Source organism: Electrophorus electricus, chromosome 20, assembly GCF_013358815.1.
Source record: "Electrophorus electricus isolate fEleEle1 chromosome 20, fEleEle1.pri, whole genome shotgun sequence".
In the NCBI taxonomy this organism is placed as follows: domain Eukaryota; kingdom Metazoa; phylum Chordata; class Actinopteri; order Gymnotiformes; family Gymnotidae; genus Electrophorus; species Electrophorus electricus.
In genome coordinates, this window is record NC_049554.1 from 11,722,338 (window position 1) to 11,749,490 (window position 27,153).

Here is a 27,153-nt window from a genome sequence, read left to right on the forward strand (position 1 = left end):
TTTTAAAAAAAATAATAATAAAAGACTCATGCTTTTGGATGTATTTGTAACAATATACAGTGCAAAAAAGGTTTTGAAACAACGTCCTGTAGGACTAGATATACACACTGTCCCACAGACATGTCTAGGGCTTCCAGTGCGATTAGAAACTAAGCAAAGGACTTTACTACAAAAAGAAGCAGCAAAATGAATAAAAGGCTAAAATGCAAAGTGAGCTCTAACTGAATTGGATAAGATGGCTACCGAAACTGCAACATTATTTAAAAAAGGAAATGAAGAAATTAAAAAGCATGTGACCTTGAACAGGACTTTTGACAGACTGTGGATGGCAAATGATGCCAATAGGTGGGGTTTGTCAAGGATGGGCAGGCTGGGCCTGCTATAAGCCTTCCACCTGAATTTTACAATAAAGCTTTCACAAATAACACTGAGCGAAACTGCTCCCTTTCTCAGGCCCTTGTAGGAATACTGCTATGGGGATCTCACCTCCCTAGACCACCACCACCCACAAAGCGTCTATCCTCCCCACACACCCACACACGCCCACACACTTTCCCTGCACCAACCCCAAACTGTAAAGAGGACCTGACCCTGGACTTGCCCTGAGTTGTGGCTGCCTGCTTAAAATCTTATCTGACTGCAAAATGTCAGTTGGCCACATGGTGGCGATGAATCCACAGGACACACAAACAGGCCCCTCTCCTGTTTCAACAGGTCATGCCTGCCATTTCGGTCCTTAAATTGCAGGCCAAGTTAGAGACCCTACTGGAGGTCACCTCCATTTCCCCTGCATGGCGATGGTGAAGCTGCATAAAACCCTCACGGCTGAACGACCGAAGCTGTTTCCTCCCTGGTTCCTGCATGTACCAATCTGCTATTCTTTTACAGAAACAAGACCATGTTTCTGTACTCCACATAAACAGTACGGTAATATCAAGGATGAGTGGGAGGGAGGGGTTACAGGGAAGGGGCGGAGACGAGTGGTGACTGCCATCTTTAGCTACTGGTTCTCTGCCCGGATCGCTTCCAAAATATTGATCAGACTCTCCAGTCCGAATACGTAGCCCCGGTCAGGACCGTCGTGCACTGTCTGGTCATCACGGAAACCCTTGAAGGTGCTGTGAGCGAAGTCTATCATGCGCACATCCACACTGGGCAGCTGCAGGAGCAGGCCATGTGGCTCCAAGGTAGGCGGGGCCTCAATCACTGGAGGGTGAGCAGGGTCCTGGGTAGGCTGCGGGGGCGGGAACTCCTTCTTTGAGGGCGGCAGCTCGAGGGGCGTCTGCGGCCACACTTCCCGCTCGGGCTCCTTGCCTTCGTAGATGATGAGTAGTGAGCTGGAGTAGAAGCGGTAGGACGCCTGGCGCTCCAGCACGGCCTTCAGGCTGTGCAGCTTACTGAGCATGGGCTCAAACAGGTCCCTGCGCAGCTGCGCACCATTGTGCATGAACTGATACAGGGCGTGCCGGAAGCCCTCGATAGACAGCCCGCGCCCATAGTACTTGTTTCGGCACAAATAGTGGCCTGTGTCCATCTGGTACACCTGCAGAAAGAGGGAACCAAAAGAGTTCAGTTAATTACATCCATGTCATTGCACTCAAAACAACAACAACAACAACACCCAGCACACACCAAAAAAAAAAAAAAAAAAAAAAGAAGAAGAAGAAACAACGAAACCCACCCACTAAAAACCACACAAAGCCTTGGAGGCAAAATACAAAGTTATGTCTAAAAACACCTTCATCAAACAGCAACTCAGCAAAACCACTCCACCCCCCAGCCCCAGCAGCTGCAGGTAGTGGTAGTGCAGGCAGATGCAGTCAGAGCTGGAGTGAAGCGGGGAGCTATAAGGGGAGCCATGTCACTCAGGCCATGCAGCTCATTTTTCACTACGCTGCCCTTGTCAAGGCACCAGGATTAGAAAAGAGTAAAGCAGGGGGATGATGCAAACACAGGACTGCACAACAGCAAGGCTGTGGACAGGGCTGCTCTCACACTCTCTCTCTCTCACACACACACACACTCACATGCATGCGTGCACACACATACACACTCACATGCATGCGTGCACACACACATGCATGCGTGCACACACACGCACACACACACATGCATGCGCGCGCGCGCACACACACCCTTACACACTCGCATGCATGCGCGCGCGCGCACACACCCCCTTACACTCGCATGCATGCGCGCGCGCGCACACACACCCTTACACACTCGCATGCATGCGTGCTCGCGCACACCCCCTTACACACTCGCATGCATGCGCGCGCGCACACCCCCTTACACACTCGCATGCATGCATGCGCGCGCGCACACCCCCTTACACACTCGCATGCATGCATGCGCGCGCGCACACACCCCCTTACACACTCGCATGCATGCATGCGCGCGCGCACACACCCCCTTACACACTCGCATGCATGCATGCGCGCGCACACACCCCCTTACACACTCGCATGCATGCGCGCGCGCGCACACACCCCCTTACACACTCGCATGCATGCGCGCGCGCGCACACACCCCCTTACACACGCATGCATGCGTACGTGCGCGCACACACACCCTTACACACTCGCATGCGTGCGTGCGCACACACACACCCTTACACACTCGCGCGCACACACACACCCTTACACACTCGCGCGCACACACACACCCTTACACACTCGCGCGCACACACACACCCTTACACACTCGCGCGCACACACACCCTTACACACTCGCGCGCACACACACCCCCTTACACACTCGCGCGCACACACACACCCTTACACACTCGCGCGCACACACACCCCCTTACACACTCGCATGCATGCATGCTCGCGCGCACGCACACCCCCTTACACACTCGCATGCATGCGCGCGCGCGCTTACACACGCATGCATGCGTACGTGCGCGCACACACACACCCTTACACACTCGCGCGCGCACACACACCCTTACACACTCGCGCGCGCACACACACCCTTACACACTCGCGCGCGCACACACACCCTTACACACTCGCGCGCGCACACACACCCTTACACACTCGCGCGCGCACACACACCCTTACACACTCGCGCGCGCACACACACCCTTACACACTCGCGCGCACACACACACCCTTACACACTCGCGCGCACACACACACCCTTACACACTCGCGCGCACACACACACCCTTACACACTCGCGCGCACACACACACCCTTACACACTCGCGCGCACACACACACCCTTACACACTCGCGCACACACACACCCTTACACACTCGCGCACACACACACCCTTACACTCGCGCACACACACACCCTTACACACTCGCACACACACACCCTTACACACTCGCACACACACACCCTTACACACTCGCATGCATGCGTGCACACACACACCCTTACACACTCGCATGCATGCGTGCACACACACCCACCCTTACAGTCGCATGCATGCGTACACACACACACACACCCTTACACACTCGCATGCATGCATACACACACACACCCTTACACACTCGCATGCATGCATACACACACACACACCCTTACACACTCGCACACACACACCCTTACACACTCGCATGCATGCGTGCACACACACCCACCCTTACAGTCGCATGCATGCGTACACACACACACACACACCCTTACACACTCGCATGCATGCATACACACACACACCCTTACACACTCGCATGCATGCATACACACACACACACCCTTACACACTCGCACACACACACCCTTACACACTCGCATGCATGCGTGCACACACACCCACCCTTACAGTCGCATGCATGCGTACACACACACACACACACACACCCTTACACACTCGCATGCATGCATACACACACACACACACACACACACACAAAAGCGCAACTACACGGACAAGCATACACAGACGCACGCTCCCACACACTTGCGCACATGCAACGGATCCAATAAAGATTGCAGATGCAATCTAATACTGTGCAGGTAGGTCATGCTACCTGTACCATATTGTCCTCAAGATGTCTAAATGCATGCAGTCTGAGCTGGAACAGCTGAGCAAATAACCAAACAGCTGAGCAAATATTTTTAAGCTGCAAACTAGGGTCTGAGCAATATATATTGCATGGCCATTAACGCCAGCTAATATTACCATAGCAATACACCAGCCAAGTTCTTTGGATTTTTATTTTATGTTTAAGTGGATTGTTTTTAATTGATGTGATTTAAGACTGTGTTTCTGCCATTTTTCAAATCTAAAAATATGTTTATTATGTGACTGTTTTGCACTCAGACCACTTTCCCTACAGTATACTCCCTAGGGGGGAGACTGTGAGAACAGAGGCAACAATGCTTAGTATACTGCTACAGACACTTCTCTCCCGGCGTACTGCTACAGACACTTCTCTCCCGGCGTACTGCTACATTGAGGCCCCATCCAAATGCCCCCCCCCAATCCAGCTGGTAGACACCAACTCCCCACTCTGATGTTGCTACTGCGGATCCCCCACCCAGTCTATTTTCTGACGGTGTTCAACCACCATCCTCAGATGACACATAAGCAGCCACCAAACATACAGTATTATGTTACCTATACTCGTCAGTGTGCCCAGGTCTGTTACTGTCAATATCTGTTGTGCTTAACATTCTGTGCATTTACTACACTGTTATTTCTTTTCATTCATTTCTTCTGTACTGTCCTGCTGTACTGTAGTGTTGCACCGTGGACCATAAGAAACGACATTCCAATATAAACTATACTATGTATACATGCTCCAGTGTATACTAAGCATATGTAGGAATGAAAAGAAAACCTAAATTTGAAATGTGAGCTCACACACACACACACACACACACACACACACACACACACACACACACACACACACACACACAGCGTGCCCACCTGCATCCCGCACACTCGCACACCCAGAGTGGCAGAGGTGCTCTGCTCACACTTCTTCATCTGGCGAGCAGCTTTCTCCTCCGATGCATCGTCTCCATGCTGCCGCGTGCCCATCTTCAGGTCCAGTATACAGGGATAGCTGAAGTGGTGCACCACATTCTCCAGGAGCAGGAATTCTGATAGAATTCCAAGTCAAGGAACAATACTTTCGCACAAAATTTTCACATGCATGTCTAAAGCCAGTGGAAGAATGCCATCAAACATAAAATCAGTGACTAGATTTGAAATGTATCAATCACACAAATGGTTTCTTTTCAGAACTGGCATGTCTGGTTCTTCTAGCCTCAGTATAGAGGCATCACCACAAGGGAATCTGTCCTTAATTCTAAATCCTCCATCAAAACTCCCAACAGTAGACAACCACTGCTAACACACTAATCCACTAGCCTAAATACTCTTCATTACTTAATTTAGAAACAAGCACAAATTGTCACCTAGTTCAGATATCTAGTCTACTATTTCAAATTTCTGGGGCACTCTCAGTAAATCGAGCTGCCTGTTGTGACTAGCTGGCCAAACTGGTACTCAGTGTGCAGTTGGGTCATTCGGGGACGCGGGCCATCAGTTGATTATCAAGGTGTGTCAATTTTCTCATTTCTGGCCTTTGCTGCTAAAAGCTAAACAAGCCAGAAATGTGTGAGCAGCGGAAAATCTAATCTGGTCCTGTCTCCAGTTTCTGCAGCTGTGTAGGGCTATAGAGCTCAAGTGAATGATGGCATTCAGACAATGACAGGAGACCACCAGGTACGAGCTGAACTCCCGGCTTGGTGAGCTGCAGCTTCAGAGACTGCAGAGGGTGAGTGAGGACATACCTGCTCCCTCTCTCCTCTCTGCTCTCTTCGTGGTTAGTTTCAGTAGGAGGGCCTGACACTGAAATTAGAACGATCTTCTGATATCAACATCAACCTCTGCAGCATGATTTGTTATGGAAAGTCCAGCCACCTGACATGGGACCAAAAAACCCCCAAAACAAAGCAAACAAAAACAATTTAACCCCCCCCCCCCCCCCATACACACACACACAGCTGGGTAAGTCTCATGTTACAGTTTGTCCTTCTTTCCATGGCCTCTGACCCTACAGGTCAGACAGGCGATACAAAAATGAGAGATGTCTCTCTCCCCCCCCCCCCCATTCTTCTCAATCAGGAAAGACGGCTGGTCTGGAGTGAAGCAGGATACTGTAGAGTTTCCTCTCTTTGGACTCGGATCGCATGCGGCTGAGCTGCTGCTTGTGGCAGCGCAGGCTCCACGGGTTGTGGCTGATCTTCTCCGAACTCAAGCCGCTGTTGCTGTCCAGCATCTGGAAGGGCACATCCGAGTGGATCTGCAGCTCGATACGAGGGCTCTTCAGCTCCTGCAGACTGTGTGTGGGTGTGAAAAAGAGAGACAGAGAGAAAGAGAGAGTGTGAGTGTGGGTGTGAGAGTGTGAGAGAGAAAGAGGTGGACAGAGGTTACCAGGCTGCAAGGTTTATGGACATGTCTTAAAACGTTTCTCTAATCTACTTTTCTCATTTCCTCTCCTTGTCTCATTCAATGTAAACAAGTGAATAAGGACAGGAAGGAGATAAAAAAAAAAAATGTGAACACCTCACCTCTAAATTAAAACTTCACATACATAAACTAACCAAGTCTGGTTGGGACCAGACTCTCATTTCTCACTCTTTTGAACATATCTTGTAAATATATGTAGGTTACAAAGCAGTTAATGAATAATCCACAATAGTCACTAAATAATATGCATTAAGATTAAAAACTAGATAATAAGCCTGGAGTGTAGAAGGTCAAAGTGAAAATTCCTTATAAGAAAACCGAAAGGATCTCACATAGGATCATTATGCATAGCTGAAGTCTGAAAATGCAAATCTAAGTCAAAGAATATCCCATGATGCATCCCTACTGAAGGAGACATCTAAAGGATATATTAGCCTCTACTTGTCTCCTTTAGGTCTGGAAAAAAAAATCTGGAAAGATTTCCAGGTCAGGAGTAGGAAAAAAAAAAGAGATGAGGATCTGAGCGAAGGAAAAAAATCAGGCTACAGGGACATATGGCAGGAATCCAATGGACCGTCACTGAATGCCACACTGCCTTAATGGCCGTGTTGGGTTCCAGCATCACAGTTCAGCAGTGCTGAAATGGGAGTGAGTGCTGGGTGCTACAACTTGCACTGCGGGGATAAGCCTTACAGTAGCCTCCTTCAAAAACCCTCTCTCCCTCTCTCTCTCTCGCCCTCTTTCCCCTCACAGTCTGATCTGCACCAGCTCCGAGGTTCAGTTCCCAGTATTCAAATAGCTCAGCCAGCAAAACCAAACTGTACTGATGCATCCTTGTACTAAATGCAGATGTAAGCGTCACAAATTCACAAGCTCTGTGCAGAGCTTGAATGGCCTTTATCTCCCACAGTGGCTGATTGTCGAGACCGTACCACAAGCGACGCAGGGGTTGAAAAGCTGCTTTCTAAAGGTTTGTACAGGAGCCTGACTGTCAGCTGCTGAAGCCACTGCATAATGAACCTTTTAAAAGAATTCACAAACACAACTGTGCTAAGGTCTGGAAATGAGGTGTTCAGTAAACACCATACTTGATTCTGTTTATAATTACATAAAGAATGGCATAAAGTAAGGCACACAACTTGGAAGGCATAATTCAGGCTTGGGGAGAGTTTTTTTAATTACATAATGCTAAAGAGGAATACAAGTTAGTGTAATGTGGTGTATATGCACCTTTGTGATAATCCAACTATAACTTGGTGGGCACCAGGCCCCCTGTGAACATGACTGATGTAGCGATCAGGTTTGATGTTGCACTCCTCCACAGAGACATCACAAAGCTAAGTGCCTGAGGCAGTTGCATCACACCAGGCTGGAGGTGTGTGTGGGTACATCGCAGCCACTGAGGAACAGGACTCTTCTACAGCACAATCAAATTACCACTAGTGGTGATGGCGCACAAACTTTCTTCAAGCACACTGGAACACCATGTTCAGTTGAAGCGCATCGTGTATACCGCAAGTTAATAGCACGGTAAACGAGCCGGAGGACTTTAGCACACGTGCATGTATTGATCTACGGTGCTTTTGAGCTGGCCCGCACCGCTGCTTTAGCTGTAGTACACCAATAAAACTAACAAAGCCAATAAACATCTGCTAGCGGTGCACTATAAGCTCACCCCCTGTGCATCCATCGCCAGGGATAGGGCTCACCTCTCGCTACTCTCGCTCTCATGGGTGGGACGATCCTCCTTGTGCTCGCTGCTGGAGCGGTGCAGGCTACGGCGGGAGTGCTTGCGCCGTGGCTGGTCACGCTCAGACAGTTCTTCATGCTCCAGGTTCTCGCTCTCCACGTACGGATACGCCACCAGGTTGATGTAGCCGTCCAAGTCGCCCTCGAAGCACACCAAGACCACACCTGTAAGCACGGCGAGGCGGGACCAGCAGGCAAAAAATAATAATTTTTAAAAATGCATAAATAAAACTGGGACAGAAAAGGTGCTTTAGTTATGCAAAGGAAGGTGGTGTTAAAAAGGACATCACTCCTTTTGCAGAACTGGGTTGCTGTGCTTGAAAAGTCCAGGTGCAAAAAGAGTAACCTTGCGGCACGCAGCCATAAAACAGCCTGCCTGTTTAGTAACGCTAAGTGCAGAGAGTAAAGATTGATGTTCTAACACACGCCTCAGCAAGAGAAACCCTAAATATTTGGGATTCAGACAGAGTCCCAGCAAATGGCTTTGTTCGGAAAACGGGCATGTATCCCAGGCAAGCTCGCCAGGGAAGGGGATGCACTTTTACATGACGTCAGCCTGATTGATGGTGCAATAACAAGCTTCTGGCGTCAGCGGAGAGAAAGACGAGACACTTGGGCAAGGGAGTGGGAAACCCAAGACAGGCGGCGAGCCTGCTGACCTTCGGCCCTGCAGCACCCCGCTCCATGTGCAGTGATGTCAGTGCCGTTACAGGAGCTAATGAATGGAGACAGTGCTGATGTCAGAGCAAAAGCAGCATCCATCAGGGACAGCGTGTATGCGTGCGTTTGGGTGTGTTCACGTTCCCTGGCAACCACATTTATGAGCCAGTGATATAGGTTGCTGCAACACTGGGCTAATTCAGGAAGGGATCAGTTTGATGGGCATTAAGGATTTAGCATTTGGCTTGTTTTGCAGAGGCCTTGCAAAGACACATGGTGCTCTCGTTGCGAGGCGATGCCTGGCCCCGGCCTGCTCCCGGCCTGCTCCACACACAATGGGAGGCGAATTTTAGCCGCACATGGGCAGGGTAGTGCCTACACAGGGTGATCAAAGGTCCAGGCCTTTGTAGGGTACAAAAATAAATGGAAGAATAGATGGTGCATGGTTCAAATCGGGCTTTGAAGCATAGAGTGGCACAGAAGCTTTCATCACCTGGCCTTGATGTGTTCAGCGGCAGTGCTTAGCCTTAAGTGAAAGCGTATACAGGCCAGGGAAAGACCGAGAGATGAGCCAAAAAACACACTACCAGTGCTCCCACTTCCTCTTTACCATAACGCAGCTGACACAGACATTAAACATGACAGAAAGGGAAACAAGACCACACATGACTGGCTGCAATTGTTAGAATGGATGCCAGGATGCTTTCTAATGAAAACCATCCGGAAGCAAACAGAACTGGAAGCTTTAAAAACCTGTCCACACTCCGAATAACCACTGGACTAAAATGAGTGCCATTAAACACCTTTAAAAGTGGTCTCCATAAATTGTGGTTTTAATCCAAGAAGCTATTCATTTTCCTCTCCAGCAACAACACTCTGGCAAGCATGTGCAGGCATCTTGTCTGAATCAGATTCTTGGAGCATGCACCCACCAATGAAACCAAAATGCAAAACCAGTGCAAGACACAAACATTTTGTAAGATTTTACAACTGAAAAGGAAACTAAATCAGATGTTGACCAATATCAGGATTCATGTAGCATGGGAATAAGATGTGTTGTACCTCCGCCACCCCACGTGCCTCGTCTAACTACTCTCCGCCCCTCTCCTATTTATAGTTAGAAGAGGCACTTTACTCCATTTCACACATGCCTCCAAGGTTTGCATCCAATTCTTCCAAGCTTGGTGTCATGCACAAACAATGCCAAGCCTTTAGCTCACGGGGACAGCCCTATTTTTAATCGCCTGCACGGCCGCCCTCATCGAGGGGTAAATTTGAACGGGTGGAAAAAAAAATTTTTTAAAAAGGATGCAAAGCATTACTGAAGATGTATTTATTTACTGTGTGAGGGCACAGACGCTTCATATGGAAGGCATGCAGTGAATCCAACACCGTAATCCAGGAGAACGAGAAGGGGGTGGAGAGAACGGCAGTGGGGTGGGGGCAAAGGCCCGACGCTAAACGGTCTTCGAGAGTCGAGCGTTGATCAATGTCTTGAACGCTTCCACATTAGGTGGGCAAACAATTGCTACATATTAGGCTACAAACACATTCATATGATGCACATTTGGAGCAGAAGGTAATTGATTCACAGATTGTGACTACAAACTGGAATAGCCTGTGTCATAAAGAGACAAATGTACTCAGAAGATGCACAGCTAGTTGAAATGAAGGATTATGTCCTTTATGCTAACAATCAACAGCTGGGGATTTAGGGAGAGGGCTGGTACTAAATCAAAAGTTTACTGCATGGTGTATGTAAAGTATCATGTGACTCTAGCTATAGACGAGCGTCTCGCAGCCCCGAGCACTCTGCTGTGGAGAGATGCTAGTGCCTTATCAGCAGGACCCCGGGATGAGCCATGTCAGTGCCAGTACTTTTATTAGGCACTGTGATTTTGGAATGTTTGGCTGCAGCTTTCACCAGCAGAGGGGCAATAATCAGGGATCACGTTGCACACAAAACACCAGACGGCCCTGCGTGCGGCATCAGGCAGTGGGAGGGCTCAAGCATCTACACTGGCAAATTCCACCTGGGTTTGTTCCCGTCACTGAGCACTGGCTCTGCCTCCCTGGCAGTCATGCCGGCTGCTGCAGCGTCTCTGTGCAGAGCACCTGGCATGCGCCAATCCGTTTACAGCAATCGCGAAAGTAAAACAGGTTGGGCCTTCACAAATCACAGTGAGGACAAACACCAGGCATGGGGGCTGTGGGTGCTTTAAAGGCCGGATTGGGTGGGGGCTCTTCCTGCCACAGGCATGAGTGCTCTTGATCTTGCCTGCCTGGTCTGTTGCTTACATTATGGAGGAACCTCTGTCACTGCACACCAGTGACAATGTGCAGCAGCCTGTGGCGCTCAGCCGTCGTGGAAATGGTAGAGACGACACCCAGTGAGGAACCCAGCGACGAGCGCGGGGAATGATGTTTACCCGACTATCCCCCTTAACAACCGTTTCTGTAAACATGGCGTGCTTAGCCAGGAGGCTCATTTTTCGCACGCGGTCCCGACATCTGTTGTCCCTTTTAGCTGCTGCACTCAGTGTCTAAAAATGATACGGGCTGTGCCAAGGGGGATTACAGCGCTATAACTCAGCAGCTTTTAATATGACTCAGACATTGAATAAGCGTAGCCGGTGCCGGGGCCGAGCGGGGCATGCATACCCTTGTCTCATGCCCTACCTTTGTACTCTGGCGTGAACTCCTTCATCTCAGGTGGCAGCGATTCGTAGAAGCGCTGCTCACGGCTGATGAGCGGCTTGCAGACAGTGTGGTCGTCGTAGCGCATCATGCTGGTGTGGCCGCCCACCTGGTGGACGAACGGCTCCAGCGGCACGCCGCCGCGGCAGCCCTGGGCCGGGCCCGTGCTGTGATTGCCCGTCTCCATGGTGTGCGGGACGCACATGGCGTTGGGGGGCCGTGCAGAGCTGGGGGCATGGGCTCGGGCACGGGGGCCAGGCGAGCGTGGGGCACAGGGGGGAGGCGGCTGGGAGCGCACGTTGCCGCCGGGAGGAGGAGGAGCCAGCCCGCCGGCCACGCCAGCCAGCCAATTGATCGCAGTCCAGAGAGCGCCGGGACACTCCTACAGCAGCGTCCTGATGGAAGAAAGAGAAAGGGACGTCTGAGTTTGGATTAAACACAACAGCATCACAGACTAACCCAAAAGAATTAGCAAAACCAATTAACTACAACAGACAAATATTAAATCAATGTACAACAAAACAGATCTTAAAACCTAAAACACTGCAAACAAATCCCAGTCAAATAAGCAAACCCAAGGGAGAGGCTCTATATATCATTCCAAAAAGGTTCTTTGTTAGACAATACACAGCCCACCATAGCTATCTCCTGATCTGTTTGCCCATTATTACGTTAGCCTGCTCCTCGTCAATAGCACAGACCAGGAACTGACCCCTGACAGCTGGAACCAAATCAAGACACCACCTCACTCTAGCCTGAAGTCTGATCTTTGCCAGGCGATCTACACACTCAGGTTTTCTTGAAACACATCATTATATATCACACACACACCCCTACATGCAACCTTTACCCAAAGGCAGCTTGGCGAAACGGACGGTGCTCTCCGACATCCCCAAAAAAGCCCGGCGCCACAGACCACATCATTCACTCTTACACAATGTCATACAGTGAGTACCTTAATTGAGGCAACTGATGTGGCCACACATGGAATTGCATTCCAGGAATTTGGAATTAAGCCTCGGTGCGGTGCTCTCACACGTCCACAGCCTCGGGGAGGAGTGGGCCTCCCGCACCTGCCTCTACAGTTCCATATGACATCCACCTCGCTAGAGCCACCACGGTGCCCAGTGCACCAGGTGCACTGGAAAGTATCATTCCTCTTAAAGGCAGCTCAACAGAGGCCCCGTTTCACTCTGGCAGCGTTTCATTTAATCTGTTTTCCCAGGTGGACATACTTTCAAAGGGAACAGTGCCATGGAAAGCTTCACTCCTCTAACCAAGCGCGACACCCCCCTGGCCAGAGTGAACTCGGCATCGACCACCTTGAGGCCGGCGGACAGAATAAATGACGGGCTGCTGTAATCTCCTGAGCAAAGTGGGGGCGTTTTAATCCGGCTTTGAGACAGGCTAAGGTGTGACGGACATGGATAACAAATCCCTGAGCCACACAGTCTCAGTGCTACAGAGACTTTAGATTAGTGACAAATCCTTCAACAAATCTTTCCACTTGCATCATTAGCTAGAAATCTTTAATAGTCTCAGTCTTCAAAAATGGCATTTGAGCTCAAGAGTAAACAACACCCAAGTACTGATTACAAAGTAGATGCATGAATGCACAGATCTGCATCCCTGGTATAACCAGAAACCGATTTGGTTGTATCAAGAACATTATTAAATTAATAAGCATTGTGGCCTTACTGCGCCCTTTTACAGTCACTGGAACACAACACACAGAGTAGACACAAACACTGTGCATGTAAAAAGCTAATTCTAAACATTAGATTGTAACTGTAGTCTAAATAGTTGCCTCTAAAAGACCACATGATGTAGGGTAGAACATATATGTGGGAGAATAATCACGTACACTGGAAATAAAATCTAATGTTCACACTGATAATTTGGTTATCAGTATTCCCACAGTATGTGTCAAGAATGTATGTGAAAGCCACCTGTTTATCGACAAGACGTTGAATACGAGGATAAATTTTAGCTGTCCCACACATCTGAAGACCTGTGTTTAGACAAAATTATATTCTAATAATGGCCCAATTCAATAGAATGTTTAAATAATAATAACAATAAAAATAATAAATAATTTATAAACATTAAACATTTAGAATTCTCTTAAACCCCAAAGTGCTACAAACTGACAATAAACACTGAACAAATAAAATAAAGTAGTAATATAAAAACTAAACACATAATTAATAATACATAATACAAATAATACAATAATACATTTCATCGTCAATTTAAAAATACGAGTTTTAAGTAACTTTTAAAAACAATCCAAAATAGGAGTGGTTTTAATAGGGTCAGGCAAAGCATTTTGTAATCAAGGTGCTCTACAGGAAAAAGCTCTCTCACCAATGGATTATAATGAAAGCAATTTCATTGTAGCTCAGAAAAAAATAGGCTTCATCTGTGGAGCGCAGGAGCAGAGGCTGGTTGTAGCAGAACCAAAAAAACCACCCTCCTGTGAACTTTCATTTTGCTCTTAGCAAGAGTGAATCAAAGTGAACTACTTGAGAATTAAAGCTGAATTACTGAAGCGCAGCTCAAATATCAGGCAGACACTGTTACTATTAAGATGGATAGATTTTCAAGGACAAAGGAAAGGTCAATGAACCCAGCAATCAAGTGCTTGCTCCTTTATAGCCTGTCATTAAATTAACTCAATAGGTTTGATTACATTTGAATAATACTACTAAATTATATTAGTGCCAGTGATTTTATGCAAAAAAAAAAAAAAAAAAAAAATCCATATAAAAAGTACATTCATTAATACAACAAATGAGTTTCACTTACAGTTTTCTTCTTTTTTAAAAACCTTTTTTAAAACACACACACACACAAAAAAACCTTGCCTCAGGAAATTATAGAAACCGTCACTGATTCCAGTTTTGCTGGTCTATTTATAAGGTGCTTTCATTTTTTATTCTTTTGTCATTTATAGCGAGGCTGCACATTCCCTCTGAGCCAAGATAGGCAGCTGCACAAAGTTGTTGCTGTTCCAATGCAATGAAGGTTACAGCAACACTCGTGCACAACAGTGGTCCTCACTTGCCACACACTCATGCCAAGGTTAGACAGCACAGTCGCAATCTAAACGAAACAGTGCTCGAACCAAAACAGAAAAAGGGTGACACTCTCATACTTTACAACCACCACACACATCCACTAAAGGAAGATCAAAGGTACAGCAAACTCCAAGGCCAATGTGAAAAACGATTAGGATAAAAACGTGAAATCAGCAGCCGCCATAAGCATCATGATGAATCTACTATTCAAACCACAGCTATTGACCTGGACCTGATCGGTCTCAAATGAGACTGTTTCTCAGAGGAGACACACAAAGCCCTTGATGCTCGTTTGGCAGTGGCATGGCTGACTTCGGCTTTCAGTCCAGCCACAGGAGCACCACCCCGCCAGGGAAGGGGACATGCTGGGTTTATCGGGTGCGGGAAAAACAGTGACATCGCTTCAGCCATTCCGTGGAAGCTTCTCAGCTCATCTTTCAGGCATGCAGGCCACAGCAGACGGAGAGATGAAGCTGCACGACTGCAGCTGGCCGTGCTGTATGAACGGGTGAGAACCCGACAGAAGAACTAAGGTGACAGCCGGGTTGCTTATGTGAACCAACCCTATATGTGGGCTGGGGGTGTTAGAGGACCAGCACAGTAGTCATGACTTCCCTTTTACCACATAGGTTTCATAAGCACTCTGCTTTGTTTACATTCTGTCGGGCAGAATTTTTCCGTTGGTCAAAGTGACAACCGTCAGACGTAACTTATAGTATGTTAGACTACCTTCTACTTTCCACTCCTACTTCATGCCACTTTCCTGTGTAAAATTCCATAGCAGGCTTGTCATATATTAAATGCAAAATGACTGCATCATTTTGTAGGGAAATTTCAAAAGATTGGAAATTGTTCTGATTGAAATTGTTGTGCATCAAGACTTCCGAAATGAGTGCATGACTACTATCTAATTCCAGGGAGAGTCAAGGTGCACTGGCTACACAAACCTTCCAGTCCTAAACCAATTTCCATTATATCAAGCTGAGCTACACTCTTCTACTTCTATCTCAAAAGCCAATGGATTATCAAAATGCACACTGACTGAAAGGTTGTGATGAAGCAAAAATCATATTTAGAAGGTGAGGGTAATATGACTGTTTTTAGCTGCACTTACAAAGACCTGTGCACAAATTTCACTCAGGAATGAAGTAGGAACAAGAGGCCAATGCTCAAGGGGGCTTAATATGAAGAAATAAACACCACTCATCCCTTAAACAAATACATTTGAAAACTAATGCCCTGATAATGACCTAAATGCACATACCTCCACTAGAGTAAACTCATGAGCAAGAAGTGCTGATGGTGTGGAATGTTTTGCACTTCAGGAATCGGGTCGGGACGTCTCTCAGATACTAAGTGTTCACAATGCAGCGAGGCCTTACCTGCATGTTTTCGTCCTTTGATTTCAGCACTGGAGTGATAATGGTCCCATGTTACAAGACATTAAGGGACAATGGGAACCTTTCGCTTCCAAGGAAGGTAGGAAAGCATGTAAAAAGCAATTAAGAGCAGAGTGTGGTGTCTTACAGGAAACGGAATCAATGTTCTAGGTTCTCAGCACAGTGTTATGTAAGATAATACTCTACCGAATTCCCGGTCCATTGTCAATACTGATCCAGGCTCAAGTTCCTAAGGGCTATGGAACATAATTGGGTTCCTCAGTTACCACAATTGGTAAATAGGTCACCTACTCAGTTAATATCACTGGTAAACAGGTTACTATCCTCATTTATTAACAATGGCAAACAGGTGACCTCTTGGATGCAATGGTCACTTAATGCAAAACACATGCTGTTCTACCTGGAAAATGAATCATTTGTACATGAGCAAACTATAGTCATAGCAAGTGAAAACAGTTTACCCCAAGATGCTCACAAATGACTTTGGTTCCACGAAAAAGGTGACAAAACAGAGCAGTTACTGAGATGAACTGAAGTCGTCAGATGATAGCAACCAAAAAAGTATTTACAGTGATTCATGAAATCTTGAAATGCATGGCTCCAGTTCAAACATTTACACCCGTTTCAAACATGACTTATGGCATACAATGCATTCTGTATCAATTTCCAAATCCCACCATTTTATCCATTTTCTTTACATCACAAAGATGTAAAGAAAAGTCAAAGTCTGGATCCAAAATATACTCACTCAATGTTGAATATACCTTCATGCAATGTACTAAAAAAATTTTAAAACATTTTTGCCATTGATTCAAACTGTCCTGCAATAGTAATTGCTAGGTGAACAATAGACTGGACAGCATTTTAAACATAAAAATGTTATTTTTCTGGCCTCAAGATTTCCACAAGTGACAGGAAGCCCAGCTATACACCACTTAAGGCAAAGTACACTTGTCAGTCTCATTAGGAACCACTCGTGACAATCAATACCCTTAAACAATAGTGAACAATCATGTCAGGAGAATAGCCTTCATTATTTAGCTTGAAAGTCCTCTTTTCAAGTTACCCATTCAACATACAATTAACAATTTGAATACAAGTACAACTGAGAAACATGATAATTATTCCTTTAGTTCACGCTTTTAGAATTAACATTTATTAAAAGATAAATACTTCAATAGAATCAATTGTATGATATACTGAAATACATTTCACTGAAATCACAATGAGAAAGACAATAACACAGGAGCCTTAAATCAATAGATGTGCTGAAACCAGGGCTGCCAAGCTCCATTGTCTATGAGCAGCATCTATTCCCCCTCTCTTAATTAGCTGCTAATCAGAAAAACTGATACAAGCTTCATTACAATACGGAGGCGCTATAGAAAGGTAGAACAAAGCAATGTAATGCCTTGGGCATCTCAATGGGAAACAATGTGACCCCATTTATTTGCTAGACCTCTCTTTCTCTCTCACACTCACACACACACACACACACACACACACACACACACACACACACACACACACCTAAGTACACATGTATGCACATGTCAAGCTTTTGCTATCAGTCAGAAAATGCAAAGCGCAATAAAACGCTATTGGGTAACCAAATGACATTGGCCGAGACGATTCCAAGTCTAATCTGCCAGTTTATTCGTTGTAAGCTGCACATTTGGAGCCTTTTCTCACATAACCCAAATCCATTTAAATGGCATCCTCACAGGCAGCGAGGTCTGCTTCATATTCACCCTGAGCATCAGGAGACCAGAATGCATCTCAGCCAATGTTCCTATCAATTCTTTAAAAAAGAGAAAACTCATTCCTTTCAAGAAGAGGCTCATGCAGTAGAGCTGCAAGCCTGATGGGGCTTCACAAACTGCAGCAGGAAGGACACCCTCGGCTATATTCTTCACACTTGACCTAAATTCATCCCTTCTGTAGTTTTCACGAAGAGAAAATTACGGCTCATGTAAGGAACAGTCTACTACTCAAAATATCTGACCTCAAGTATTACAATATGTACAGAGAGGGCTGAACAGATTTTTAAATAGTTTTAGGAGTGAGCGTTTTTGGCCAAACCTTGTTAGAGGCCATTTATCATTTACCAAAGTAGCATGACATCTCAGGAACACAGGTATCACGTTACAGGAGAAACCATGATACAAGGCCCTAGGATGGTCGAGAGTCTAGCATAACAACAGAGGCATGGGATGAGCACCTGCTGGAGTTTAGCACTTCGTGTTTACAACATCCACCAGAGTGCCATGAAAGAACGGGAGAGCAGTTTGCAGGCAGCTGACCTTCGGATGTAAAAGCACACCTTTTGAAACGGGTTAAAAAAGCAAACAGCATCTTGCCGAGCCCACGGGTCTTGAGTGACACGATGACGGCCTGAGTTGCTGGTCTTTTCTCAAAGCAGACGTGCTAGACATGCTTCAAAGACATTCGCACAAAGGAGAACTCCCAACCTCTCCTCAGCCCATTGCTGGCTGGTTCTTTTTCCCCACAAGCCCGTCAACACTTGCACTCAACTGGGCGAACTGTATATGTCACATCTGTACAGGGAGTCTGTCGATGCTGGGATAATTAAGAGGTACCCCTCTCTGGCACACGGGTCACTGTAGGGAAAGCTGTCGGCATGTTGGATTTAAACGCAACATTCGGTAAGGATAAGTCTACATGGGCAGCCAAATTACTTTGCAATGAAGGGATCAAAGGTCTGAAGGTGTGTGTCTACAGCAGACGGACAGAAGCCATGACAAACTGGAGAGTATGTGCTGCTACATTTGTTCGCACAGCACCCACTCGAGGGTGACTCATCGTCCTTACATCACCGCTGACTGAGGGGAGATGGGAAGGGCACACAGGAATGGGGGACTAAATTTATAAAGATGTCTCCCTCACCCACTGAGCAGTGAAAACCTTTCAAAATAACTGCCCTCGCAAAAACACGGCCTTTGATTAAACCATAATTCTCAAAGTGAAAATTACTGTCGGTAGTATTGCAACAATTTCTGTAGGCTGAAACGAAGCAAGTGTTCACTTAAGGAAACAGCCAATGACACTTGTTTCTAAATGCATCCTTGATCACAGCACCTCATCAGCTAGACTATGCAACTGCCTTATTATCATGCAACAACAGCGCTGCATGAAGACATACATGTGTTCCAAAATCAAACCAAGCAGAGTAGCACATGTAAAAATCTATTACCTGATGAGTGTTTTAATGAGAAGTTGCCATATTGAGGGGTCCAGTTAAACAAACAGTCTAGGAGGTGGAACACTTTGCTATCCACCGAATCACACAGTGAGCTGTCCGCTAGGCTTCAGCCACAGATGCTGTTCCCACACTTAGTAAACACAAGATGTCAGGGGAACGACTGGCACCAAAATAGAATCTTGGCCACATGCGAGTTCAGTTTAGGGATCACCAACATTACAGAACAAAATATTTCATTCATACCAAATGTGCCTTTAATGTATTATTATTAGCCTTGGATTCATTTAGCACAGATTTTAAGGACCGCCTTTTGCAGTCCTTACTATATATATATATATATATATATATATATATATATATATATATAGAGTGACTGACAGCCAATTTTTGGGAGGGAAGAAAAAAACATTTACTACAAAAACTACACAAAATATTTGGCAACTGTTTACTCCACACTGTGCAGTTTGGCCCCATAATAGTCGCATTTCAAATCCAATGTTCTGGAGTACAACACCAAAAGAGAAAAAAAAAAAACATCACTGTCCAATTACCGACTTCACTGTAAATAAGTAACAACAATTTATGATTCTAAATTCCTACCATGCAGCCCAATTTGGCTCAACACCAGCAAAACTAAACAAAAGCTAACAAACAACAACTAGTCATACTTGCCTAATCTTGCAATTCTAGAACAGCAACAACAGGGAAGCCAACCTGCCTTCATGGCAAAAGAAAAGAGAGTTTCTTCAAATCTAAACAGCCCTTCACATCAAGAACTGAATTCAGCGGTGTACGACCAAGCACACGTTAACAACTGTCCGCCACCCCCAACCTCTCCTCCTCTAAACACATCTTCAGTGTGTGAGGAACAAGAGAGCAACTCTGGACCAACTCTAGGTCTTTTCTGAGACGCTGGAGATGTTCCACAGTCCACAGCTGGCGACTATCCCAAGCTCAGTGTCAACGACAACGGTACTATTGCAATGGAAGGGAGGGCTACATAAACAACATTTAACTTCATATTAATCTGCTTTATCTCTTAAGATTTTCCAGTGTGCCCTAATGTGGACAGTATACCAGCAAATTAGATTTGTGGAGCTCCCGCACGTACATCATCCAACACTATGACAGTGCAGTACCATCAGATCACTGGCTATTTCTATCTGCAGGGAGGAGAAAGGGCAGCGGACATCTTCACTAAGCTCCAACTTAAGTTGGAGATTCACAGAAAGAATTTAAGGGTACAGGATATTTGGTTCACATCATTGCCTTTACTTGTGACCACTGCTATAAAAAAGGTACGTTGAATTGGATTTAAAAAAAAAAACTAAACACACACTTATTTACTGTAAAATGTCAGAGATTCTTAAGGTGGAGCTTAAATAAGAAAAGATGAGGGATCTCAATTTTACATGGCAAGAGACATGTACAGTAAATTAACAAGCCAATTAAGATGAAGAATAGCAAGATGTCCTTGAAAAAGGCAAACAGAAGAGTAAGAAAGTGTGCCACTATAAAATAGAACAGTATACATGAATAAGTATTCTACATCAGAACATTTGGCATCTTAAGATAAATAACAGAATGCAACTACAGTGCACGTTAATGAACTAAACCTCAGACTACAACTGTAGCACATTAATGAACTAAATGATCTAAACTTTAGACTCTAATTGTAGTGCATACATGCCAAATGAGCTAAACTTCAGAATGTAACTAGTGCAATTTATTTAACTAAACCAGACTTTAACTATAACGCACTTTTTTTAACCTCAGACAGTGACTATTATTGAACAAAACAGACTTTATCTGTAGTACATGTTAAAGAAAAACAACAGACCAAACCATGCACTTACCACTTCTAATTAGCCATAAATACAGTAAGATAACTAAAAAAAACCAAAACCATGTTACATAATTAGAGGAAGAAACTTCTAGAAAACGAAACAATATTACAGCACTAAACATCAATGATCTCACCTGAACTTCAACAAGTTTCCACTCATCATACCGTCCTAGAGAGATCAAAGCAAGAGTTCTTTGAGATACTCCAGGATCATCTATGTTCAACCTCCCTTAGGGGGAAAAAGACACTTGGCTTAGCTGGTAGAAACAAGCCAAAGTCTTTCAAAGTAGAGCAATGACTTTAAACGCAGATGTAAAACAAGAAAAAAGAATGAAAACCAGCATTAACTGAGCAAGAGACACTTAGAAGCTGAGGGGAGAAAGGACACACCGTTGCAGTAAACACACTTGCAGGGTGTGTGGTCAAATCCAGCTGCCACTTCTGCCAAGTACCACACTCCGTTTCCGTTTCCTCAGCTGTGGAAGCAGGAGTGAAACACAGCGATGTCGACTTGGTTTGCTCAGCTACACCGAGGAACGGTTCTGACAAAAAATAATGGTGGGTGTGGTTTAGAAAGAGGGAGGAAAAGGAAAACAGAAAGGAGGAGGGGACAGGAGGGAAGGACTGAATGAAGGCATACAAGCAAAGCCAGGTGACCCTTCTAAGCCTCTTTCCTGTGGTGACTCTTCTGTTTGCAAGCAGGCATGACAGATTAGCGTGTTCTCTGACTACTGCTAACCATGCATTATAGAGCTAAAATTAGCTCCCGATGACCAAGGAGACAGGGGACAAAGTACAAATCAAGGGGGCCACCAAAATGGGCAAACGGAATAATGGTTAATCGGAGCAGTGAGGGGCTCTCACTAGATGTTTTGTTTGAAGCTGTTTTGGCTTCATCCCACTTGGCTACAGACACGAAAACCTAATGGCTTCAATCATTATACACTTATAGCTGCAAGAGAGACAGAATATGTGAAAAACCCTACTGGTGGCCACTCAGTGAATAGTAAAGATGGCTCAAGGAAGGCAAAATGAATGAAGTCCTCACTGAAGTCAAACTGAAAGTTAAAAAAAAAAATTCAAGCGCAGAGAGACATTATGGGGAGTGCCGGCATCATCAAGAGTGTGCCAAACTTATTTGGCATCACATAGCTGATCAGCTATAACGTACTGTGACATTGAGGCAAAGTCTCCTAGTAAACAGTTCAACACAGGCCACCCTTCACAACTAGAACGCAGACCATTTTTCATCATCAAAATTCTAACCACTTCCTGCTGTTTGTAACCATAGCCCTATTAGGTAGAATCAGCAAAGCTTACTGCTTCACCAATAGTATCTTAAAGAACAATCATCTCAGAACCTCCGTTCCCTGTACAAAAGCCTAAACATTTAAAATCACACTGATGTTGGCCTTTTCTTTGGATACATTACATTCACAGAGTACATGTCTAATGGCCCACGTCAAACATATTTTCCAGTGGGTTGGGAGAAAAGGTTGTAAGCTTTAATGCCAGACAAAAGTAGGAGCTAGGGTGATCTGGTCTATTTAAAAGTATATACATACCAGGACTTTAACACCAGCTACAACACTTGAACGTGTTTTGGTTTCAAGAGAACAAGATTAGGCAGGCATGCAAGCATGGAAGACATTACACTGTGCCAGATGCTGGCTGTAAAAAAAAACAAAAAAAAACAACAAATCACTGTTGGAGGCAAATATTTAGTGCGAGTGCTGGGCTGCAGACACGTTTAAGGAATGAAATATGCCTTGCCACTCTCTCAGAGATATTCCACCTAAACAACTGAATGCATCTGCCATTTTTCCATCACTTTTTACTGAATATTTTCCATGCCATATCTTTGCTGATGCCTCAGTGTGAACATAGTGTAATAAACCTGGAACAAGCAGTTATAAAAAACACAGGCGACGAGTGTCTCAGCCTTCTGACTAATGTGGACCCAAGCACACAGCTCCCATCAAGTGATGCCCAGTTTGCCCAAGTATGTGCGACAACCAGGGGGACAGGCGCTAAGAAAACAACCGCACATTTTGGAGATAGCAAATTGGTTGGGATGAGGAATGACAAAGGTTCTAAGGGCTCGGGGAAAAAAGGGACTTTTTGATGTCAAGTAAGCTGAGCTGACAAATTAATGGGCAACCACTGATTTGCCAAGTTCATGTTCATAAAAGGTGGTACCGGGGGAGCAGGAACAAAGAGGGGTGCTGACAAGAGTGAGAAAATGACAACTCCATAATGTTCGCTCTAAACCTTGTGGTTAAAGGAATGAGGTCATTAGTGAAATCAAGTTGGTGCAGATTTGGATAAATTACCTGCAGAAAGAGCAAGCTACGAACCATAGAAGAGACCTTATCTTAGAGGTTAATCTAAACAAGCTACTACAAAGGTGTATTAAAACTAAACAAATGGCTATAACAGATTTTCAATAGTGGGTCTACCTATTAGACATTCTCATGAAATATCACAGTATTTCCACCATTAAAATGTCATGAAATTGCAAAGCTTGGAAAATCAATTAGTAACAAGAGAACAGTGCAAAAGGATCAGACAATTTAAAAAGCAATGTAATCATCCAACTTCACACAAGCTACTCAATATATTATTGAGCTCACATGTTAGATCCTTGCCACTATAAAACTAAAGGACTTTTTTTTTAGGTCACCACCTACTCACCGGTTAATATACAACTCCTAAGTATCAATACATTTTTTAAGCATTTGTGCACTTTAAAATGCTTTTGCATAGACCGGACCATTTTATCAACTAGCTGACACTACAATAAAGGAACCATCGGTTGCGTTTGCTATGCAAAATATAATTCAAAGATGGTTACAGCCTGACCCCACCACAATAATGTAATGGATGGAAATGAGTAAAGGCTTGCTTACTTGCTGCAACTATAAATGGAAATTTATACAAAATGCTGGGAAAAATGGAATACATACAAACGAGTACAAAGCAAAAAATATTTTCAAAATATGATGATCCTGCACTCCTGATAAATTAAGATGTTGAAAATTTAGAAATTAAAAAAAAAAGCTTGTTTCGTTTCTGCATCTTACTTATGTAAAACGTGATACAATACAAAAACAAAATATTTTTATAAATTGCTATGCCTAATGAATACTCTTGCCCCTAATATTCTGTAAATGCCAAGATATGTGGATTCAAGCTACGCTTTAATGCAAGGCAACAAAGAAATACATTTTCTGAGGTTTATAAATTTGTCCTTTGTAGTCAAAGGTTCTCAGCCTCTTTTGTGTCCATAATTTACTTATGACTTATAAACATGTTTGCTACATATTCATGGCACAATAGGTCTGCAGAATCACAGAAAGGTATACAGATTAGCAAAAGAACAAGCTATCCTAGGTACTTTCCTATTACAGTATCTACAGGCCAAATAAAGCAATATCTGAATAAGTAGAAACTAGTAACTGAGACAGCATCAGATCAGTAGGGTATAGTAGGGCATTTTTGTCCACCCAGCTGTAATATCATCCAGCAGTCTTGATTATAGTAGTCATATTTTTGACAAAAGAACTTACTGTGACACCACATTCGGTACTCTACAGGCCTACTTTACATACTATAAAGCTTACCACTTTCAAAAGGATGGTAATTTCCCCTCCACAATGTTGACAAAGACTATTAGAATCGACACAACTAGTTTATTTTTCATGAACAGTACTTTGCAAAAGAGTTAGGCCACTATTAACCTAGACTTGTAGTTTTAACAATGGTATAATGACTATCATTATTTCTCAGTCTATTTATTAGACTCCAACCAGAAAATACAGGAAATGTGTATGCATTATTTAAAAACAGTTTCTTTAGGTTGCAGTAGCAAGTATTTAGTGTGACCTCCCCTTACAGTTGAGCAATAGCAGAAACCTGCTAAAACCTAAATAGAATGGAACCTGAATGGAATGGTAGCAGAAGATTACTTCAGAAAACTTCCCAATAATTCAGGATGTGTTTAGTGCCAAAGGGAAAGCTGACGTTTGCCTGTAGAAGTCATTTTCTTCTAAAAATTGGTTCTCTTTTTATCATCATGTACATATTTTCTGTAACTTGTTTGTATCGTAATGGATAGAGTGAGAAATAAGTACATAATGGTCATTAAACCATTGCCAATACAACAAATCTAATGGTGGCCTAAGACTTTTGCACAGTACTGTATTTTCAATCAATACCTGGGAATTGCACTTAAGTAATAGCTGAAGCATTCATGAAATATCCACTGATTAGTAAGACAGACTTCATAGGTGTCTCTTTACAATGGATCTTTCTCTAAATATGCTTAAGTTTGTAATCCTAAAAGATGGAGAATTAAGGTCTAGTTTTAGAAATGAACAATTAAAGTTTATATCTACTGAAAGTGCTGAAGGTCATAGCAGCATTCAGCAATATAAAATACTTATTTAAAATACTGTAATTTGACAGCTGGTGAATGTTTGCAGACCATAATGTAAAATTAAATTAAAAAACAGCACCAACCACAAACTTCAGGAAAGTCTCAGAGATGTGTTTAGATGCAATTGTTTTATGCATCTTTAATACATTAGTACTGTTAATGCTGTTATTGAATCAGCATGTATATTTATTTCAAATATAATTAACAATTATGACAGTACTGATTCAATATATTTTGGTCACCACAAATAGGTGCATTTCCATTAGTTCAACTAGAGCAAACAAACTGTTCACCTAATTGCAAGGCCAGTCAGGGGAAAAAAAATAACACTGGCATGTGATGCTTAAATGAATAGACAAAGCTATTGGGCAGGTCCTAGAACATTACATTTCCTGCTCTCTATAGGTAGATGATAAAGGTAACAGGCCATCCTAAGGTTTGAGCCAATTGATCCAATTATTTATAGCCAAACCTTAATGACCTCTCATGTAATATTCAGTACATCATTATATATTTGACAAACATTTCCATCCCCTACCTATCAAAGTCCACAAACAACACAGAAAACAACAATGCGAGGAAAAAAACCCATCATCAATACTGGGAATGTTCTGCCACATTTGGTAGTTTCCATTAAGCTTTTCTAATAATGTACATAAATTATTTAATTGAAAGAGCTGGACAATGTCAAATTTCAACTAAATATTTTTAAAAAGCAAAACAAAAAAAACATCTGCATCAAAAACATGGGTACAGAAGGTATGAATGAGTGGGGCCAGCAGTGAGAAGTCAGATGAAAGATGTGAAATGAAAGACGAGAGAGAGACAGGGAGACAATGAATGGGGTACGCATCACTGCTGACTGAGAGAACTTTACTGTTACTCTGATTAGCATCAGTCTACCCATTTCTTCTTTAGTTATAAGACGCCACTACTCTCAAACCCCATTCAGCTGTATTTGCATACTGTCAATACATGAAGAGCTTGGCCTTACATAAAAAGAAAAAAAAAAAAAGAAAAAATATCTTAGAGCACAGTGAGAATATTTAACCAAGATGGTGAGTACTGATGCCAGTGAAGAAGGCAAGGTGACAGATGTCACTAAAGATGAGTGTTAAACACAGTATATACAATGGGACCTGAGAAAGTAAAGAACAGAAGAAAACATAGAGGAACAGCATATTCAGGCTCCTTTACTTTATGCACAGTGTGTTGTTGACTGGATTTTGAATGGATATAAGATAGCTGCCATTTTTACCCATCCAAAAATGATGAAAAAATGTGTTATGAGAACTTTAAAAATTAATTAAAAATTAAAAACTGAAATATCTTCAGAAAAGCATTCAGACCCTTTGCTGTGGTACTCCAAAGTGTGGTCATGTGGATCCTGTTTACTTATCTTTGAGATGTATCTAGAACTCAGCTGCACTCCGCCTCTTGCAATTTCAATTGACTGCATAGTTTTGAAAGGCATATACACTGGTCTATAAGTGCCCACAGTTAACATAAAATTGCTGAGACAAAAGAAACAAGCCAAAAGTAGTCCAACGAACTGCCTGTGGCTCTCTGCTATCAAACTGTGCCAAGGCACAGATCAGAGCATGGATGTAAAACA

At 44.1% G+C, this 27,153-nt stretch overlaps 1 protein-coding gene across 3 annotated transcripts in view; it reads right to left on the reverse strand.

Annotated features, from left to right (window-relative positions):
• Positions 1-356: 356 nt before the first annotated feature.
• Positions 357-27,153, reverse strand: part of ip6k1 (inositol hexakisphosphate kinase 1) — a 30,109-nt gene continuing 3,312 nt past the window's right edge. Inside the window, exons 1-6 of one of the 3 annotated variants that reach the window (XM_035520476.1) lie at positions 21,491-21,615; positions 11,534-11,946; positions 8,155-8,359; positions 6,134-6,315; positions 4,895-5,070; positions 357-1,543 (exon numbers count right to left, since the gene is read on the reverse strand). In XM_035520476.1, coding sequence (XP_035376369.1) covers positions 1,001-1,543; positions 4,895-5,070; positions 6,134-6,315; positions 8,155-8,359; positions 11,534-11,756 — 1,329 coding nt within the window. In that variant the 5' untranslated portion in view covers positions 11,757-11,946; positions 21,491-21,615 and the 3' untranslated portion in view covers positions 357-1,000. The other 2 variants (XM_035520475.1, XM_035520474.1) reach the window with 2 other exon arrangements.